Raw genomic sequence first — 22,157 nt, 5'->3', positions numbered from 1 at the left:
CCATCTATTCCATAATCCAAGTCGTTGATGTACAACGTAAAAAGAAGAGGCCCCAAGACGGACCCCTCGGGAACACCACTGGTAACTGGCAGCCAACCAGAATAGGATCCCTTTATTCCCACTCTCTGTTTCCTGCCAATCAGCCAATGCTCTATCCATGTATGTAACTTTCCCGTAATTCCATGGGCTCTTATCTTGTTAAGTAGCCTCATGTGTGGCACCTTGTCAAAGGCCTTCTGAAAATCCAAATATATAACATCCACTGCATCTCCCTTGGCTAACCTACTTGTAATTTCCTCAAAAAATTGTAATAGGCTTATCAGGCAGGATTTTCCTTTAAGGAAACCATGCTGAGTTCTCCCTGTCTTGTCATATGCTTCCAGGTGCTCTGTAACCTCATCTTTGACAATCGACTCCGACAACTTCCCAACCACTGGTGTCAAGCTAACAGGTCTATAATTTCCTTTTTGCTTCCTTGCCCCCTTCTTAAATAGCGGAGTGACATTTGCAATCTTCCAGTCCTCCGGAACCATGCCAGAACCTATTGACTTTTGAAAGATCATCGCCAATGCCTCCGCAATCTCCACAGCTACTTCCTTCAGAACACGAGGGTGCATTTCATCTGGTCCAGGAGATTTATCTACCTTTAGACTATTCAGTTTCCTGAGTACTTTCTCTGTTGTAATTGTGTCTGCGCACACTTCTCTTCCCTGCCACCGTTGGGTGTCCGGTATACTGCTGATGTCTTCCTCAGTGAAGACTGATGCAAAATACTCGTTCAGTTCCTCCACCATCTCCTTATCTCCCATTACAATTTCTGCAGCATCATTTTCTATCGGTCCTATACCCACTCTCACCTGTCTTTTACTCTTTATATACTTGAAAAAGCTTTTAGTATCCTCTTTGATATTATTTGCTAGCTTCCTTTCATAGTTAATTTTTTCCCTCTTAATGACCTTCTTAGTTTCCTTTTGTAAGCTTTTAAAAACTTCCCAATGCTCTGTCTTCCCACTAATTTTTGCTTCCTTGTATGCCCTCTCCTTTCCTTTAACTTTGGCTTTGATTTCTCTTGTCAGCCACGGTTGCATCCTTTTTCCATTCGAAAATTTCTTCTTTTTTGGAGTATACCTGACTTGCACCTTCCTCACTTCTCGGATAAATTCTAGCCACTGCTGCTCTGCCGTCCTTCCCGCCAGTGTCCCTTTCCAGTCAGCTTTGGCCAGTTCCTCTCTGATGCCACCATAGTTTCCTTTACTCCACTGAAATACGGACACATCAGATTTCGGCTTCTCTTTTTCAAATTTCACAGTGAACTCAATCATGTTATGATCACTGTCTCCTAAGGGTTCCTTCACCTCAATCTTTCTAATCACCTCCAGTTCATTACACAATACCCAATCCAGTACAGCTGATCCCCTAGTGGGCTCAACAACAAGCTGTTCTAAAAAGCCATCTCGCAGACATTCTACAAATTCTCTCTCTTGAGATCCAGTGCCGATCTGATTTTCCCAATCCACTTTCATGTTAAAATTCCCCACATGAAAGTGCTTTATGATCTTTTTGTTGACTTGAGAGAGCAGATAGTCCATCAGTTTAACATCTTATTAGAAAAATTGCACTTCTGACTGCAGCACTCCTTCGGTATTGTCATGTAAACATTGAAGGAATATAGGATGTGTCTCATGACTGCAGTGGGCCTGTTGAAGACTTACAGGATGATGGAAGAGAAACTAAAGAAAGATGTGTATTTGGAGCTTTGGTGGAGTGGAATCAGGAGAAGAAATTAAACCCAGTGAATTATAGCAAGGGAAGGAAATGAGAGAGACAACTAGATAGCTTCAATCTTAACTGCTTGCAATCATTCAAGAAAATAAACTGGCAGCATGGCAAATGTCATAATATTTGTGTGATGATAGAAAATGAGGGTTTTATATAAGAGATTTGTAGAACAAAGTGAAATGTTCAGAGGAAGGGATAGTATTCAATAAGCAAAAGGACGGCCTGTGGCATTGAGAGCCACTCTGCCACCATAGTGGTCTTGGTGCAATGAAGTGTCAAAAGATACAACCAGGTAGGGAAACTTCATCTTGAACTTGTATAAAGGCTACAATATCAAATCAGTCATCTTTTAATATAGTGTTTTACTTAAAACAGCTGGAGCTGTGTAAGAATTGGAAATCCCTTTCTTTATGAAATGAGCAGTGATTTTACAAATGTAAAGAAAGGAAGCTATTAAATAACTGCAGCACCATATTAGCGAATCAGGATTGTAGTTGCATGTTCATTTTGTTAGAGTAAAAGTCAAATGTCTGCTGTCCATGAAATCTAACCAAAAGCAGGATTGATAGTTATTGAAGGATTTTGCCACTGCTAAAATAAAACTATATGAATCACATTGTTGCTTTGAGCCAAGGAAAACATATGGATGATCTTAGAAATAGAAATGGAAGAGGTACAATCCTTGCTGTGAACCTCAATCCTACCTCTGGGTTATGCCTTACTTCAGGGAGCTGCATTAATTCTCAAACCCCTTTACATGACAGTGCGCCGTTCATGCAGCCTGTTACAGTTGCTCCGTAGTTCCTTACTTCTAAACTTTTTAACTTAGTTGTTTGTTGTATTTTTTCTCACGGTAACACGTTGAAGCTGCACCCTCTCTAACATGCTAGTGGAGAGAGTTCTACTTGTTTTTTTAGCACTGGAATTAGTTACATTCGGACACGTCTCGTTGGCATGGCAGCAGGATGGCCGCATTGTTTATTCCAGGGAACAAGTGATTGCGCTCATGCCCGCCGGCTTAGCAAACAGAGCAGCGGACATATCGGCTGAAGTCTGGAGGAAAACACACAGAGTATGCAGAGGGGGATCAAAAAGGCGAGGGTAGAGGACCTGTTCGAGACAACAGAGGCTTATGGAGAAGAGAAGTTATAAGCCGTGTCTCCCCTCCCTCATCATGGGAAATGTGAGATTGCTGGGGAATAAAATGGACGAACTGACGGCGCTTGTCAGGAGTCAGAGAACATTTCGGGAGAGCAGTGTCATGTGCTTTACTGAGACGTGGCTGCACGAGGACATACCCGATCCAAGCATTTCCATAGAGGGCTTCCAGACTGTTCGAGCTGACCGGAATTGCACTGAGAGCGGTAAGCGTAAAGGAGGGGGGCTTGCGGTTCTGGTAAACAACAGATGGTGCAATCCTGGGCATATTACGATCAAGGAACATGTTTGTAGCCCAGATATTGAACTTTTTGCTGTTGGACTCCGGCCATATTATTTGCCAAGGAAATCTCGCATGCAGTTGTGGTTGTTGTATACATCCCTCCCTCTGCCAACCTGACGTCGGCGTGTAACATCATTTACACCGTCATAGCCAGATTACAAACCCAGCACCCGAATGCCCTCATTACCATCTTGGGTGACTTCAACCATGTTACCATGGCTAGAACACTGCCCAACTTCACGCAGTATGTGAGCTGTGCAACCAGAGGGGAGAGGACTCTGGATTTGATGTACGCTAACGTTAGGGATGCATATAGCTCCTCTCCCCTCCCCCCACTGGGAAGGTCAGATCACAACCTGGTGCATCTAAAACCCTGCTACGTGCCTCTGGTGAAGAGTAAACCTGCAATTTCGAGGACAGTGAGAAAATGGTCGGAGGAGGCTTATGAGGCACTCCAGGGTTGTTTTGAGGTGACAGACTGGCAGGCACTCTGTCAGCCACATGGAGAGGATATTGACGGGCTCACAGAGTGCATCACTGATTACGTCAACTTCTGTGTGGACTGCAATGTTCCGACAAGAACTGTCCTTTGTTATTCACAGAACAAGCCATGGGTGACAAAGGACATCCTGAACGCTAAAAAGAGGGCGTTTAGAGATGGAAATAGGGAGGAGCTGAGGGCAATACAGAGGGACCTGAAAGCCAGGATCAGGGAGGCTAAAGACAGGTACAGGAGGAAGCTTGAGTGGAAACTCCAGCAGAACAACATGAGAGAGGTCTGGAAGGGGATGAGGACCATCACTGGGTTCCGGCAAACTAGCAACAGAGGAGCTGAAGGCAGTGTGGACAGGGCCAATGAACTTAACCTGTTCTTTAACAGATTTGACATTGTGGCCCCTGCCCATCCCCCACATGAGCCATCTGTTGTCGGCCCCCAACCAACACACATTCCACTCTCCCCTCCTCACAGTCCCCCACCCTGCTCTCATGACTATACCCCTTCCCCACATGAAACCACCACGGTGGGCTTCACAGCTGAACAGGTGAGAAGACAGCTGAAATGTCTCAACCCAAGCAAGGCTGCAGGACCAGATGATGGCAGTACCAGGGTGCTCAAAGCCTGTGCCCCTCAGCTATGTGGAGTACTTTGCCATGTATTTAACCTGAGCCTGAGGCTCCGGAGGGTTCCTGTACTGTGGAAGACGTCCTGCCTCGTCCCTGTGCCGAAGACGCCGCGCCCCAGCGGCCTCAATGACTACAGACTGGTGGCATTGACCTCCCATATCATGAAGACCCTTGGAGAGACTTGTTCTGGAGTTGCTCCGGCCTATGGTCAGGCCACACTTAGATCCCCTCCAGTTCGCCTACCAGCCTCGACTAGGAGTTGAGGATGCCATCATCTACCTGCTGAACCGTGTCTAGGCCCACCTGGACAAGCCAGCGAGCACTGTGAGGGTCATGTTTTTTGACTTCTCCAGTGCATTCAACACCATCCGCCCTGCTCTGCTGGGGGAGAAGCTGACAGCGATGCAGGCAGATGCTTCTCTGGTGTCATGGATTCTTGATTACCTGACTGGCAGACCACAGTACATGTGCTTGCAACACTGTGTCCGACAGAATGATCAGCAGCACTGGGGTTCCGCAGGGGACTGTCTTGTCTCCCTTTCTCTTCACCATTTACACCTCGGACTTCAACTACTGGACAGAGTCTTGTCATCTTCAGAAGTTTTCAGATGACTGCCGTAGTTGGATGCATCAGCAAGGGAGATGAGACTGAGTACAGGGCTACAGTAGGAAACTTTGTCACATGGTGTGAGCAGAATTATCTGCAGCTTAATGTGAAAAAGACTTGGGAGCTGGTGGTAGACCTGAGGAGAGCTAAGGTACCGGTGACCCCTGTTTCCATCCAGAGGGTCAGTGTGGACATGGTGGAGGATTACAAATACCTGGGGATACGAATTGACAATAAACTGGACTGGTCAAAGAACACTGAGGCTGTCTACAAGAAGGGTCAGAGCCGTCGCTAATTCCTGAGGAGACTGACGTCCTTTATCATCTGCCAGACGATGCTGAGGATGTTCTACGAGTCTGTGGTAGTCAGTGCTATCATGTTTGCTGTTGTGTGCTGGAGCAGCAGGCTGAGGGTAGCAGACATCAACAGAATCAACAAACTCATTCGTAAGGCCAGTGATGTTGTGGGGATGGAACTGGACTCTCTGACGGTGGTGTCTGAAAAGAGGATGCTGTCTAAGTTACATGCCATCTTGGTCAATATTTCCCATCCACTACATAATGTACTGGGTGAGCACAGGAGTATATTCAGCCAGAGACTCAATTCACCGAGATGCAGCACAGAGCGTCATGGGAAGTCATTCCTGCCTGTGGCCATCAAACTTTACAACTCCTCCCTTGGAGGGTCAGACACCCTGAGCCGATAGGCTGGTCCTGGACTTATTGCATAATTTACATAATTTACTATTTAACTATTTATGGTTCTATTACTATTTATTATTTATGGTGCAACTGTAACGGAAACCAATTTCCCCCGGGATCAATAAAGTATGACTATGACTATGCTTACCTAATGGTAAACATAATTCTGCAGAAGCTGGAATTCCAGAGCAATACAGACAAAATGCTGGAAAAACTTGACAAGTCAGGCAACATCTGTGGAGAGGAATAAGTGATGTTTCGATGTGAGAACCTTCATCAGGACTGGCTAATCTGATTATCTAATGTTGTTACACCGACATTTACCTGCTGCTGATGTCCAGATTCTATTTTGCCTATTTAATAATAATTAAAGGGACTCACACATTGATTAAAGCCCAAATTCTGGAAACTGTTTCAATCAGATTGTAATTTTCTGATTAATTTGATGTGTTTTTCAATTTTACTGCAGATTTTCAGGATCCATACGCAGTTGTCGTTCTTCTGGAAAAAGACTTGGTAGTAGTAGATTTAGGACAAAATGGGTAAGATTCAACTTGATGATTTTCGTTGTAATATCTCTGGTCCAAAGTATTGCAATTCAACTCTTTATATAGCAGTTTAATTGAAATAAAAATATTTTTATAACTTGGGGCTGCCTAAATTGATGAAATACAGCTTGTGATGTCACATGTACAGCTGTTTTTGAGCTGTGATTATTCTCCTGACACAGATGATGGGATAGAAAACCACTTTTCAAAAAAGATAGGAGTACAATGGGTTACAAATTATGGATATCGTTAGACAATGGCCAGGTTTAATCATACCTTTCACAACCTTTATAGAGGCTGTACTGAAGATATTGTAAGTTTTATTTCAATAGTAACAATGGTAAATTACAAAAAAAATTGATACACAAACTAAGGTTTTAAGGAACTTATAGTTTATGCCAGGTGGTGGGGTGGAGATGTTTTTCTACCAAAGGAGGTGTAAGGTGTTCCTTCCCTCCACTAGCCTACAGGTCACCCTTGGGCAAGGTGTAGCACCTGCTTAGCCCCCCCACCCCCCGAATCAGAGTCACGTGAAGCCATTGGAGCAAGTGGTCATCTGATAAGCTGGTGCATATCACAAGTCCTGGTTGTGCAATCACTGACGCCGGGCAGACAATCTCTGAAGAGTATTGATAATGGCTAGGGTCACCTGCCTTGTAAAGACACTTTCCAGAAGAAGGCAATGCCAAACCACTTCCGTAGAAAAAAAATTGCCAAGGACAATCATGGTGAACAAAAAAGTTAATGGGAATTTGATTGAAATTTCAAGATACCGTGCTGAAATGATAGAAGATATTTTCTCTGGGGTGTCTAGAACCGGGGTAGGTCTAAATTTAGAAAACCCTTTTATGTGCAGATAACAAAAAAAAATTTCTGCCTTGGCATAATTTGTTTCACATCACATTTCATACAACAGTATGGATTAACTTTTCTGCCTTTTCTTCAGTTTAGATCTGCATATTTTAAACTGACTACCAGTCTATTTGATAAGTGTTGATGCTCCTTGTAGGCATCATTAAAAGTGTTAAACATTGTTGGAGAAAGTATGTTGTTAACTATTAGTTAGTGGAAGGAAATGGAAAAACTCAGTCTGTGGACAAATCTCAAGCAGTAGCACCCTTCTGTCATAACTAGGTGTTGGCAGTGATCACATTTTGTACGGTTCGTTATTTGAAATGAACCCATCTGAAAAGTTTTATTAAAATTTACATTATTGCTACATTATTGGAGCGAAGTAATTTTAGCATTTCTTTTTAATGAAAAACTTGCCACACTGTCCTTTAAAATTGGTTAAGTGCCTGTTGATATTTTTGTCTTCCAGTTACCCTATATTTGAGAACCCTTACCCTTTGGATATACATGAATCGCCTGTCACCTGCTGCGAATATTTTGCTGACTGCCCTGTTGACCTAATTCCTGCACTTTATTCTGTAGGGGCAAAGCAGAAGCGGCAAGGATATAGTAAAAAGGTTTTAATTTTTTTTACAATTCAAAAAGTTTGTTCAGCCAGGGACTGGTGTTTTCAATCACTTTTGCAGAAGTTTGCATAATGTAGCATACAATATGCTTGCTATTTAGAGTATGCTATATGTCACACCATTGCAAAAGTAATGTTTAAGTATTCTGTGCTCCTGCCAGTTTTGTAAAGAGACAATCTCTGAATTTCTAGTATTGCTCCAGCCTAATTCAGAGTTCTTCATATTTCAATATAAAAGTATGGATTTACTGGTCTTTATTTTAGTGGTTTTGCATAGTATTTAAATTGTTACTGATACACACCAAGAAACTTTAAAGAGGAGCCAGTATCTTATTTTAATGCATTAATATAGTGACAGGCTCTATCACTGGCACATGTTTTCTTTCTGCTTTCAACACCATATGTTTCTGAATAAATCTACCATGTACCACATTACCAAATAGCTGAATGACTTAGAGCTACAGCTGTCCACTGTTCTGTTCTAGTCTAAGCTACATTCAATATGATTGAGAACTTGAGGACTGTGTTGTTCCTCCCATGCTTTCTGCAGTACTCATTGTTTCCTACTTCAAGATAAAAGTGAAGTAGAGGTATGAACCTTGAAGATCCTGCTTAGAAGTACAGCTTTCTTATCCAATAGAACAGGGCTAGATGATTGCATAAGTTTTTGGTTCGTATGCTACGTGAGAAGAGACTTTTTCCAACAAGAAATTATTATGCTGCCTATGTTTATTTTCATTATATCTTCTAGGAGTGGCCGATTAATGGAGGTAATTGGGGTTTGGGCACTCAGAGCTACCCAGAGATAATTATTACAGGGTAAGTAAACAAAATTCAGTCTCGAATCAGTCTTTACTCAGTTTGAAGCTTAAGTTTTGTTTCATATGATGTTTATTTGTTTTCAAAAAAAAACTTGCACTTGTGGGTGGTCTTTATAGATAGATTTAAGAAATAGAAGTTGATGCAAATCTATTCAAGGAATTATTTATATGCCTCTTCTAGCACCATTAATCTTGTAGAGACATATAGTACAAAGGTAGCCTTGTTACTAATGGGTGAAAGAAAGCGTGCTAGCTCAATGGTAGTGAGTTTATTGTGTAGTCAAGAATATTTACTGTTCATAGTTCAGGTTGAAGTATTTTAGTCTAATATCTTTGGGACCTGACAGAGTGCCGGACCACAAAATCATCTGAGCATCCCCAACATAAATGTCTGCCCACTTGCCAGGCTCGCCAGTTCACTCTGCCTGTTCTTTAATTTGCCTCCCACCACAAGCCTCCAGTCTGTGGATGATTGTCCTTCGCAAACTAGTTCTTTGCACATTTTGTGCTTGGTTATTACCCCCAGATAAATTCTCTAAAAACATTTTTTTAAATTCTGTAACTAATTTTGCTGACACACAATGCTAATATGACTGTCTGTCCTGGTGTCTTCTTTGCAAACTAATGGCTTCCAGATTCAAAATGTGTCAGATGACTGGAGTTGCTGGTTCAGAGAGTTTCAACCAGTATTTCCCAGAAATTACAAAGAAGCAGACCATTTTTAGACTGTATAATGAAAAATGAGCAAGATAAATGTAACAGTCCATTGATGCATGAATGTTTATCTGTTAGCAGACTTTGTAGGTTCAAAATAAGGGTAGATCTTCCAAATTTTGTTTGGAACTGATGGCATTTATACTCCTAATCACAGGTAAAATGTCAATCTCAGTGTTTGAATGCATGTCTCAAAATAACAACTAAAGTTCGAGAAGTGATAAGACAAGCAGTGTCACTGTTAATCATGGACAAATTTATTGACCAGTAAATCAAGAAGATCTAGAAGAACATACTATGGTGTAGATCCATTTTATACACCTGAGAGGTAACAGTTGTTATTCCTGAGAGAAAACAGCTCAGTTTCGGAAAGACAAATGCCATGGATGCAGTGAGATTTAAGAGATGGGCCTTGTTTTGTTGCTGTTGTCATGGTGTTCTGTAATCATTATAGGCATCTTATGTTGAAGCCAGAATCTATGGTGATGCTTTCAGGCTTCCCCCAGCACATCCTCAGGTGTTGGTTGATAACACAAGCGACACATTTCACTATTTGTTTCAATATATGTGATAGATAAATTAATCTGAATTCCATGTGCCTTTGTAAGAACTGAAAAACGCATAGTCAAATAAGCAGAAATAGTGAATACGTATTTTGGGGTGCAGGCCAAAGTTCGCATGGTAATCATTGAATTACGGCAAAAAGAGAAGTTGGATTAAAACCTGAAGTAATCAGCAATACCTGTGGGAGGGGGGTGAGTTAGCTATAAAGGGTTGAATTAATTATTGACACCCAAAGCTTGCATCATGTCCTGAAAGAAGATGAGGTGTTGCCCCTCTTGCATTAACATTTGGCATCATTGGAATAATGCAGGAGGCAGAGTCAGAAATCATGGTATTAGCGAGATAAAGAATTAAAATGAAGGTGATTGGAAGCTCAAGGCTACCATCATTGACTGAATAGACATGTTCTGCAAAAAAACGTCACCCACCCTACATCTGATTTCCTTAATGTAAACAAGCACACCATAAACACCAAATGTAGTAAATTGGAAGTAAAAGTGAATCACTGCTTCACCTGGAAGGACAGAATTTCTACTCCTAATTTTTTGTTTCTTTACTTGTACTATGAGGAAAGATTTAACAAGTTCATGCATTTTTCCAGTTCTGGTGAAGAAATATCAATCTGTAACATCCTGTTCTCCCTTTTCTTCTCTTCCCCCTTTCTGCATTTTAGACTTTGGGAATCCCATTTGTTACCAAGTTTATGGATTGAAAGTATGGTGATTGATGGAAGTGGGTTTAAAAATTCAAAGGAAGTGTATGGCATATTTTGTTTGATAAATTCAGCACTAACTTGACAAGCAAAGTACCTGGTTAAAATATTTGTGATAATTGAGTGTATTTGATGCCGAGGGAGAAGCATAATTTAATCTCAAATAAGGGACAAGGTCTGTCATAGCTTCCTCCTTGTCCCAAAATTATTTCCAACCGATTATGATAACCCTTAGATTAGGGCAATGATTTTTGAGCAAATTAACAAATGCTAGCCTTTGTCTATACCATTGAAGAGTTAAGTCTTTGATTATTATTCCTGTTTTGGCTCTTTTTGTACTCAACGGCAATCTCTAGCATTGATTCCCTGGCACGTTCAGTTTTGGTTTAATCACCTCCATTTGTAATATATATGTACATAACATATTAATTTCCATAGATGCTGCCTAACCTGCTGTGAGTTCCTCCAGCATTTTGTCTTTGTTGCTATGTACATAACATGTCATAACGAATTATATATTGATGACAACAACCTAAAATCCTTGACATTGAGTATTGTGGGAGCACTGTCAGACCTTGCATTGGACCCACTGTCATGTCAGAGTAACTGAAAAAGAGAAGTACATGTCAGTCACGTTCATATTTTAAGAACAAATTAAAACAAGAAAACACCGGAACAGAACAGATAGCATGAAAGGTGCCCAGGGGAGGCTGTGGAGAGGAGCTATTCAGAAGTGATAAGGTATGGGAACAGTGGCTTGATGCCAGTGGCAAAAGGCCAAAAGGCGGTGTCCTAAGAGGAGGAGGAGTAGTGTTTGAAGCGTGAGAAAGGGTCATCGGCGAGGGATTCGAAAATGGTAGGTACAGAGGTGATAGAAAAGGGGATTAGCATCATGGCAGGCAGAGAATTCATTGAGCTGCACATACAAGTACAAAGATGAGGCCTCTGCTAAGGATAGACTGTTCTGCTTCAGGGAGGCCAGAGGGTATGGTTAAAATTTGGCAGGCATTAAAACTGGGGTCAGTCTTGCAACATTTTGTATGTTGAAAGGTATGGACAGAGTGGATGTGGCAAAGTTGTTTCCCATGATGGGCGAGTCTAGTGCGAGAGGGCATGACTTAAGGGTTGAAGGGCGCCCATTCAGCACAGAGATGCAAAGAAATTTTTTTAGCCAGAGGGTGGTGAATCTATGGAATTTTTTGCCACTGGTGGCAGTGGAGGCCAAGTCATTGAGTGTATTTAAGGCAGAGATTGATAGGTATCTGAGTAGCCAGGGCATCAAAGATTATGGTGAGAAGGCGGGGGAGTGGGACTAAATGGGAGAATGGATCAGCTCATGATAAAATGGCGGAGCAGACTCTGGCCGAATAACCAATTTCTGCTCCTTTGTCTTATGGACAGAGAAGGGCAATGGGTTTTCAACTATCCACTACTCTCCATAGGTGCTGTCTGACCTGAGTTTCTCCAGTTCTCTGTGTGTTAGAACAGATAACACGGCCACTTTGATGTTAAACTCTCTACTTCCTGAAGACTCGTTTTTAATGAGGTTATTTTGTTTTGGATTCAAAATTATATTTTTTCACATTTGTGCAGAAACCTAGAGAGGTAGGTGTCTACAATTTAAAAAACTGACAGGATTTTACGGTGAATTTTAATATACAAGGGAAGTATGCCTTTCTGCCTTCTGTTTGGTCGAAAATCTTGAAATTGCAAATAATACTAAATCTTACGTCTTTTCCCACTGCCCCTTCGTCATTTAGGCATGCAGATGGATCACTGAAGTTCTGGGATGCTTCAGCCAGTAAGTTGAGGAACTTTCATTCTCATGCATATAATGCTGCTCGGCAAGAGTCACTACTGCAATTTTTGTCCAATTATGAACATCATGGTTTGAGGATGATGTTGCTTTACAAAGTTAAAGTTACAAAGTTAATGCCATTGCATTGCTTCATTTGGGCAAGTTAGGGTTACCTTCTGAATCAAATTCATTATTACCGATAGGTTAGGAATTTTCCAGCAAGCAGTTGAATTATGCAAGAGGCTCTTGGGTTGCAGTCAAATTTATTTTAATAGTTTTCATGATAATTGAGATTTCTAATGTTCTCAAGGCTTAAAATAAGCTAAGTTATTAATGAGGCAAAGTAGTGCAGCAGGTTCAATCCTGACCTCTGGTGCTGCCTATGTGAATTTGAGCATTCTGCCTGTGACTCGCTGGGTTTCTCCTCAGTGTTTCAGTTTTGTATCACATCCCAAAGAAAATCAGGTTAACTGGTGACTGTAAATTAGAACTGGTGTCGATGAGATAGGAGAATCAAAATGGAGTTGATGGGTATGTAAGAGAATGGGTTATAGGGAAGTAATCATAAACGTAGAGATTCTGCATTGGCTGGAAATCCAGAGCAACACCCACAAATTGCAGGAAGACTCCTGGAGGAATAGGTGACAATGGGGCATTGATGAATGTAGAGCTGGTCTGAGAAGTGGCAGATGGAGTACAGCCCAGAAAAACGTGCAGTGATTCACTTTGGAGGATCGAATTTAAAGGCAGAATACAGGGTTAATTGTAGGATTCTTAACAGTGTGGAGGAACAGAGGAATCTTTGGGTCCACATCCACACTGATCCCTTTAAAGTTGCCATGCAAGTCGCTAGGGATGTTAAGAAGACATGGTGTGTTGCCCTTAGTCAGGGAATTAAGTTCAAGAGAAAAATTCTGATAGCAGAGGACCCTTTTCTTCTCATCTGTCCATCACCTTTTTATGGTGCACGCTCCACTTCCCTTTCTTTCCCTGGTCCACTGTCCTCCCCTGTCAGATTCCTTCTTGTTCAGCCTTTTACTTCTTCCATCTATCACCTCCCAGCTTTTCACTTCTTCTACCCCTCCCACCCTATTCACCCTCCCCTCACCTGGTTTCACATATCACCTACCAGCTTGTACTCCTTCCCTTCCTGCACCACCCTATTATGGCCTCTTCTCCCTTTCCAGTCCTGATGAAGGTTATCGGCCCAAAACATCGACTGTTTATTCATTTCCATATATGCTGCCTGGCCTTCTGGAGCTCCTCCAGTATTTTGTGTGCGTTGTTAGAGAACATAGAACACAGCTTACTATATTCCTCCAGGAATTCCTCCAACATATGGTGCCATGGCAGCGTAGCAGTTAGTGCAACACTAATGCAGCTCAGGGCATCAGACTTCAGAGTTCAATCCCAGCATTCTCTGTAAGGAATGCACACAAAATGCTGGAGGAACTCAACAGGCCATGCAGCATCCATAGAAAAGAGTAAACAGTTGGCGTTTTGGGCTGAGACCTTTCCTTCCATTCCATTGAGGCCCGTGTGTTCTCTGTAAGGTGTTTATATGTCCTCCCCATGAAATGTGTGGGTTTCATTTGGGTGCTCCCGTTTCCTCCCATAGTCTAGAGTTGTACTGGTAGTATGTTAATTGGTCATTGTAAATAGTCCCATGATTCATTTAGGGTTGCTGATGGTGCAGCTCAAAGGACCGGAAGAGCTGTATCCTCTAAATTAAAAGCTAAACAGAGAAGAGTACAGTATAGAAACAGGCCTTTCGGCCCACACTATTGTGCTGAACCAAATAAATTAGTAATCAAATGGCCAACTAAACTAATCCCTTATGCTTATACAATGTCCATTTCCCTCCATTTTCCCCTCACATTCATGTGCCTATCTAAGCATCTCTGAAAAGTCCCTAATGTATCTGCCTCTACCCATGTTCCAGGCACCCACCACCCTGTATATTTATAAAAAACTTGTCCCTTACCTCTCCTTTAAAGTTGCCCCCTCAGCTTAAATGCATGCCCTCTGGTATTAGACATTTCAATCCTGGGAAACATATGGTTTGTCTACTGTATCTATGCCTCATAATCTTATCAACCTCTGTCAGGGCTGAAATGGCTAACACGAGAGGACACAGTTTTAAGGTGCTTGGAAGCAGGTAGAGAGGAGATGTCGGTAGTAAGTTTTTTTTATGCAGAGGGTAGTGAGTGCATGGAATGGGCTGCCGGCGATGGTGATTGAGGCGGATACAATAGGGTCTTTTAAGAGACTCCTGTATAGGTACATGCAGCTTAGAAAAATATAGGGCTATGGGTAACCTGAGGTAATTTCTAAAGTAACTACATGTTCAGCACAGCATTGTGGGCCAAAGAGCCTGTATTGTGCTGTAGGTTTTCTGTGTTTCTAGATCTCCACTCTGCCTCCGCTGCTCCTGAGAAAACAACCCAAATTTGTCCAACCTCCTGTTACAGCACATGCCCTCTAATCCATGCAGCATCCTGGTTAGCCTATTCTGCACCCTCTCCAAAGTCTTGACATCTTTTCTGTAATGGGCAACCAGAACTGTATGCAGTACTCCAGATGTGGCCTAACAGAGTTGGATAAAGCTGTAACATAGCTTCCTGACTTTTGAACTCAATTCCTTGACTAATAAATACAAGCTTGCAATATGCCTAATTAACACCCTACCAATCTGTGTTGCCACTTCCAGGGAACTATGAACTTGGACACCAAGATCCCTGTGCTCATCAACACTGTTAAGGGTCTTGCCCTTAATAGTGTACTACCTCTTTACATTTGACCTACCAAGGTTCAACACTTCACCTTTGGCCGGGTTAAACGGCATCTGTCACTTCCTTGCCCATATCTGCAACTGATCTATATCCTGCTATATACTTTGTCAGTCTTCTACACTGCCACAACACCATCATCTGCAAACTTATTAACCCACCCATTTACATTTGCATCCAGGTCATTTATATACATCACAAACAGATCTCTGCTGAACACCAGTAATCACAGACCTCCAATTAGAATAGAGCCCCTCGACCGGCATCCTGTCTTCTATGGGGAAACCAGTTCTAAATCTGAGCATGCAATTTACCATTTATCCCATGTATCCTAATCTTCTGGATGAGCCTCCCATGAGGAACCTTGTCAGATGCCTTACTGAAATCCATGTAGACAGTATCCACAGCTCTACCTGTATCAATTACCCTCGTCACCTCGTCAAAAAAACTCAAATTAGTAAGATACAACTTGACCCGCACAAAGCCATGTTGGCTGTCCTTATTAGGCCAAGGGTTTCCAAATGCTCATAAATCTTATCCCTAAAAATTCTGTCCAGTAACTTCCCTGAGAATCACTGGTCTATAGTTTCCAGAATTATCCCTGGTTCCCGTCTTGAATAATAAAACAACATTAACTAATCATCTGTCCTCTGGGATCTTGCCTTTGGGTAGAGAGGACTTAAGGATATTAGTCAAGGCCCCAGCAATCTCTTCTCTTGCCTCTCTCAGTAACCTGGGATACAATCCATCAAGCCCTGGGAACTTATGCACATGAATGTCTTTAAGAAGCCCAACACAACCTCCTCCTTTACTTCAAAATGCCCTAGCATATTACTACTCTTGGCACTGACCTCTATCCTCCACATCCTTCTGGATAAATACTGATTGAAAGTACTCATTAAGAACCTCACCCACATCCTTTGCATTCACCACTGTGCCAGAGTGGTCCCACCCTCTCCCTGTTGTTTTGGATGTATGTAAAGATTGCCTTGGAATTCTCTTTAATCCTACTTGCCAAGGACTTTTCATGGATTCCCCTCCCCCTTGGTTTTTCTAATTACCTTCTGAGTTCTTTTCTGGCTTCTTTATAATCCTCAAGGGCTCTGTTTGATTCTCATTTCCTAAGCTTTACGTACTTTTCCTTTTGCTTCCTGCTAAATTCATCACCACCCTCAAGATCTGGGGTTCTCTTACCTTGCCATCCTTGTCCTTCTTTCTCACTGGATCATACCTGTCCTGTATTCTATCCAGTTGGTCTTTAAACACCCTCCACATGTTGGATGCAGACCTTCCCAAAAACAGCTGTTCCCAATTTACTCTCCCTACTTCACACCTAATGCTCTCATAATTTCCTCTACTTCGGTTTCTGTCTGTTTGTATCTTGTTTTAACGGCGGTTGGCATCCAGCTTAATGGTGCATTACCGCCACCCTCTGCTCCAGAATGTGCACTAGACATACATTCTAAATCCCTTCACCCAATTGCGCGCGTGCACACACACACACACACACACATATATATATATATATACAAACCTACACTTCACCCTCCCATCTTTGACCATCCTAGTATCCTATCCCTGTTTATTCGTCATATTCTATAAAAAACCCCTGTACCCCTTAAAAACGCTAAAAAATACCCGGACTTGTGCTCTCTCACCCATGCCCAGCAACCCTTTTAATGTGAATTCCTGCATCCCCAACTCCCTTAATTTATTTCTCATCATCTCTCTCTGTATCCCATACTTCCTGCAACACAAAACTACATGTTCTACTGACTCCTCTTCCTGACATTCCTCACACAATCCTGTCTGGTGTTTCCCTATCATTTTCAATGTTTTGTTTAATGCACAATGCCCCAGCCTTAACCTAGTCCACACAATTTCCTCTCTTCTGTTTCCATTACCTACCCTAGTAACTGCAACACTCTTTTGTATTTGATATAAATGCCTCCTTTTCCCCTCCCTGTCCCTTCTTTCTTGCCACATTCGGTTGACTTTTTCCCAGATTACACACTTAACCTCTGCTTTACTGATACTAATATGCATTTCCACATTTTCTTTCTTTAACGCCCTCTTTGCCAACTCATCCACCCTCTCATTCCCCTTCACCCCTACATGTGCTGGAACCCATAGAAATTTTACCTGACATCCCTGATTTGCAATTCTTTGTAACTAACTGAAGGACTTCATAAAGTACATCTGCCGACTGTTTGTGTGAAAAGACCTTAAACTTGCTAGAACTGAGGATGAATCTGAACATATCAATGCTTTGGCTTGTCTGGCTTTCTGCACCCATTGCAACGCAACCAACACTGCCAGCATCTCCACTGTAAACACCCCTAACTTATTAGATGTTCTTCTGCTGATTCCAATTTATTTTGCTGGTATTACCACCCCAAACCCTGTCACTCCTGTTTCAGGTTCCTTCGCACCATCCGTATAAATGTGAGTTTAATCACTATACTTTTCCATCACATGACAGTTAAATGCATTTACCAAATCTGTTTTATATCTTTCTTTCCTTTTTACCTCTAACAAATGCCAGTCTATGTCAGGCCATACAAGCTTCCATGGAGCTACAACCGGATAAACTACTGAAGGACTTATCCTCAGATCAAATACTCCACATTCTTTCGCAATATCATTCCCTACCCGACTAAAGGTATCCCTCTGAAACCTCCCATTTTCCCAGCACTCCTGCAACACTCCTTTAGTAGGGTGAGAATCATTGTGCCCCTGCAAGTTAGTCCAGTACTTTGCCATCAGTTGCATCCTTCTTAGTTCCAAAGGCATTATTCCCATTTCTACCTGTAGGGCTGACACTGGTGACATTTTAAAAGCCCCACTGCACACTCTCAAGGCCTGAGCCTGAATCACATCCAGTTTCCTTACAAGAGACCTAGCTGCTGATCCATATACTATATTTCCATAATCCAGTACAGATCTTACTAAAGTCACATACATTCTCTTCAAAGCTGAACAACTTGCTCCCCATTCCCTACCAGTCAAACATCTCATCACATTTATTACTTTTTTACATTTCTCCTCAACTTTCCTGATATGGTCTGCCCATGTTAATCGTGAATCAAATATAACTTCCAGAAATTTAAATGATGCAACCCTTTCTAATTCAACCCCATACATCCTTAACAACTTCCCTACCTCAACCCTTTTCCTGGTAAAAAATACAGTTTGAGTTTTGTCTACTGAAAATCTACATCCCCAATCATAACCCCACTCCACCACTTCGTCAATTGCTTCTTGTAGTTTCCTGATTATATGGTCCATGTTCCTGCCTCTTTTCCACAAGGCCCCATCATCCACAAACAGTGACCTACCTATATCCACTGGTACCTTTGTGAAGACATCATTGATCATAATGATGAAAAGTAACGGGCTAATCACACTACCATGAGGTGTGCCATTTTCCACTATGTACTGTTTTGATAATTCTGATCCAATCTGAACTTGAATTTTTCTACCAAACAAAAAATCTTTAATCCAATTAAAAACACTCCCACCAACCCCCATCTTGTGCAGTTTAATTAATAATCCTTCCTTCCACATCATATCATAGGCTTTTTCAATGTCAAAGAACACTGCCACTACTGACTCTCTATTTGCCTGGGCCTTCCTTATTTCAGTCTCTAACATAATCACTGAGTCCATGGAATTCCTTCCCTTTCTAAAACCACTCTGATAACTTGCCAGCATTCCCCTTTTCTCAAATTCATATGATAACCTTTCTGTTATCATCCTTTCCATTATCTTACATGTACTTGATGTTAATGCAATTGGTCTGTAGCTAGTGGGTTTTGACAGATCCTTGCCAGGCTTCCTTATTGGAATTACTACTGCTTCTTTCCATGCACTTGGTAATCTTCCCTCCTCCCACACTCTGTTATAAAAATGCAGCAACTTCAAGAGCGCTCCTTCTCCTTGATTTTTTAGCATCACAGAGCATATCAGATCTTTCCCTGGGGAGGTTGGTCTCGATCTCTTTATTGCTCTCACCATTTCTGCTAATGTAAATGGATCATCAATTATATCATCTGTTCCTTCCCTCCTGCTTAACACACCTGGGTGTTGGCTCATTATTCTTTCCCTTCTTCTTCTCCCTTCTTCAGACAAATTTCTGAACTGTGTATCAGTACAAATGACTTGGCCATGACCTCAGCCTTATCCCTACTGGAGACTGCAGTTTCCTCCTCAGATATCATTACTGGATATTCCCATTCCCTTCTATCTCCTCCCATCCTCTTAATCATTCCCCATATCTCTCCCACAAGTGTTGTTCTTCCTACCTTGTCGCAAAAACTCCTCCAACTTGCCCTTTTAGCTTGACGTATAGTTCTTCTCACCACTGCCTGTGCTTTCTTATATTGAACCAAATGCTGCATATTATGGGTTCTTTTAATTAGCCTGAATGCTCTATTTCTGTTTTTTACAGTCTGACAACATTCCTCTGTCCACCATGGTACCAGTTTTCTATTCATCCTATTTTTACTCCTAGGTATAGATCCTTCTGCTGCCATGATAATTGCTGAAGTCACCTGACTATTTAATTCATCTACATTTCCAGAAATATCAATCTTTGTCAACCCTTCTTCACTCAACTTCTGGAACTTACCCCAATCAGCTTTTTCAAACACCCACTTTGGGGTTCCGCCACCTGGTCTTACTTCAACTCTTTCACCCACTGAACACAAAACTGGGTAGTGATCACTGCCTACTGTTGAAGCAGTCCAAACTCCCCAGTTACTAATGCCAGCCAAGGTATTAGACGCTAATGTAATATCTAACACTGACTCAGTTCCTGTTGTTATATCTATCCTTGTGCCGCTACCATCATTCATACACACCAAATCCCTTTCTTCCATCAAATCTTCAATTACCTTTCCATTTGGATCTGTAATCTGATCCCCCCATATTGTGCTGTGAGCATTGAAATCTGCACGCCACACGACTTTATGTCTGTTTTGTCCTTGTATCTTTAATAGGGTGTCCAAATCCAACCTTTTACATGGATTGTAGTAGTTAATTATAACCACTCCCTCCCCTCGCTCCCACACTTCCACCACTATGTATTCCTGATCATCTCCTTTTTCCAGTACCCTATATGGTGTACCTTGCTTGATTAACATAGCACAACCCCCTCCTCCCCCTAGATTTCTATCTTTCCTTATCATTGTATACCCATATACCACAAAGTCTAAAGTTGGTTTTAACCAAGTTTCCTGAATACACACTACATCCAGTTTCACAACCATTTCTTTAATAAAGTGCTTGAATTCCTGGCTATTGGCCAGTAAGCTCCTTGCATTCCAGTGTAAAAGAATCACCATAATTAGTATTAACCAACACATGACATTTCCTGGCTTGACTGATTACTGAGGTTCTCCCTCACTTCCTCCCATGTCAGTCCTACTAACCCTAAATGGTTTACTGCTGCTTTTACCACCAGCTGAATTTTGTCACTTTTTGACTTTACCTCAGCCATACTATTAATCACTCCTGCAATGAATGTCATTTGTTCTTTGTTGCATCTCTCGTATCTCTATTGCTCCCTGTTCATTAGGAGCATTATTCTGTTCTCTTGACATTCTTACAGCTTCTGCATAAGTGATCTTTCTTTTCACTCTTATTTCTTGAATTTTAGTCTCCTGTCTGACAACCTCACACCCAGTATATGCAACATTATGAGCTCCTCCACAATTGCAGCATTTTGGTTGAACTCCTGTTCCGCACTTTCCATATTCATGATCACCCCCACATCTAGCACATCTCCTTTGCCTTTTACAGTTTTTAGCCACGTGTCCAAACCTTTGACAATTATAGCACCTCAGTGGCTTTGGCACATACACCCTTACTGGTTAACTCATGAAACCCAGGAACACCTTCCTTGGCACTCTTTCTTCTTCAAATTCAATCAATACTGATTCACTTTCCTATTTCACTCCCTCCTTTGTTGTTTTCAGTCTTTGAACATTCGTTACTTTCCCTCCTTTGATATTCCTCTTTATCTCCTCCATATTTATACTCATTGGTATCCCCGTGATCACTCCTTTACAACCACTGTTTTGTGCTCCCACCCTCCCAGTGTATTCCACCTTGCATTTTCCTATCTCTTTTAGCTTGAGAGCTTTCTCAAGTTGTTCCTCATTCGCACATCTTACCAATAAGTTGCCATCATTAAGGACTTTTGCAAATACTATTTCCCCTACCTTATTTGTCAGAGTTGTTGTTAGCACAAATGGGTTAATTTTCTTCATATGTCCCTGAGCCTTCTCATTAAACCTAATTATGACAACACCTCCTCTCTGAACTTGTTCATCTTCCTCACTTTCAGAGCTTTCTCCACTATCATTTCTTATTCTTTTATTCCCTTTGTCTCTGTTTTTATTCATCCGACCCCCTCACTACCTCCTCATTCCCTTTATTTCTCCCTTCACAATAATCCACCTCTCCCCAGCTGCCTACCTCTGGTCCCAAGTCTCTATCCCTCTCCTTCTCCACTTTCTTTCCCTCAACCCCACCTCTTATCTTGTCTGCCATTACCGGACCCACACGACCCCCTCCCAGCAATTTCCGTTCCTTCCCCACTCTCTTTCCCTCAACAGGTTCCAAACCACATTCATGCATCAAGCAAAACACAGCCAGCTTCCAGTTAAGCCATCTCAGCCAGCCTCCTCCTCCCCCTTCTCACTCTAAGCCCTCTCTCTACTTCGGTTTAATACACTCCCACAAGGTCTATACTTATCTATAACTATCTTAAAACTTAATGAGTTGTGGTCACTGTTCCCTAATTTGTCACCCACTGAAAGGTCGGACTCCTGGCCAGGCTCATTACCCAACAGCAGATTCAGTACAGCACCTCCTCTTGCTGGACTATCTACGTACTGATTTAAGAAATCCTCCAAGATGCACTTAACATATTCTGTCCCATCAAAATTTAAGATGGTCCCAGTTTACAGTGCCTATTAAAAGTATTCACTCCTCTTCCTCCCTCACCCAGAAGTTTTCATGTTTTTTTTACAACATTGGATCACAGTGGATTTAATTTGACTTCTTTTGACACTGA

At 41.9% G+C, this 22,157-nt stretch overlaps 1 protein-coding gene across 4 annotated transcripts in view; it reads left to right on the top strand.

Moving 5' to 3' along the window:
* The window catches only part of LOC134350717 (syntaxin-binding protein 5), a 238,902-nt gene that overhangs the window by 92,969 nt on the left and 123,776 nt on the right, over window positions 1–22,157 (top strand). For all 4 annotated transcript variants that reach the window (XM_063056323.1, XM_063056321.1, XM_063056324.1 and 1 more), the window contains exons 11-14: window positions 6,123–6,195; window positions 7,523–7,670; window positions 8,430–8,497; window positions 12,250–12,290. In XM_063056323.1, the coding sequence (XP_062912393.1) occupies window positions 6,123–6,195; window positions 7,523–7,670; window positions 8,430–8,497; window positions 12,250–12,290 (330 nt within the window). The remainder of the gene's footprint in view (window positions 1–6,122; window positions 6,196–7,522; window positions 7,671–8,429; window positions 8,498–12,249; window positions 12,291–22,157) is intronic.

The sequence above is a fragment of the Mobula hypostoma genome, chromosome 8, assembly GCF_963921235.1.
Source record: "Mobula hypostoma chromosome 8, sMobHyp1.1, whole genome shotgun sequence".
NCBI classification, from domain to species: Eukaryota; Metazoa; Chordata; class Chondrichthyes; order Myliobatiformes; family Myliobatidae; genus Mobula; species Mobula hypostoma.
Note: the sequence above shows the minus strand (reverse complement) of the source record. Positions and strands in the feature narration are given on the sequence as shown.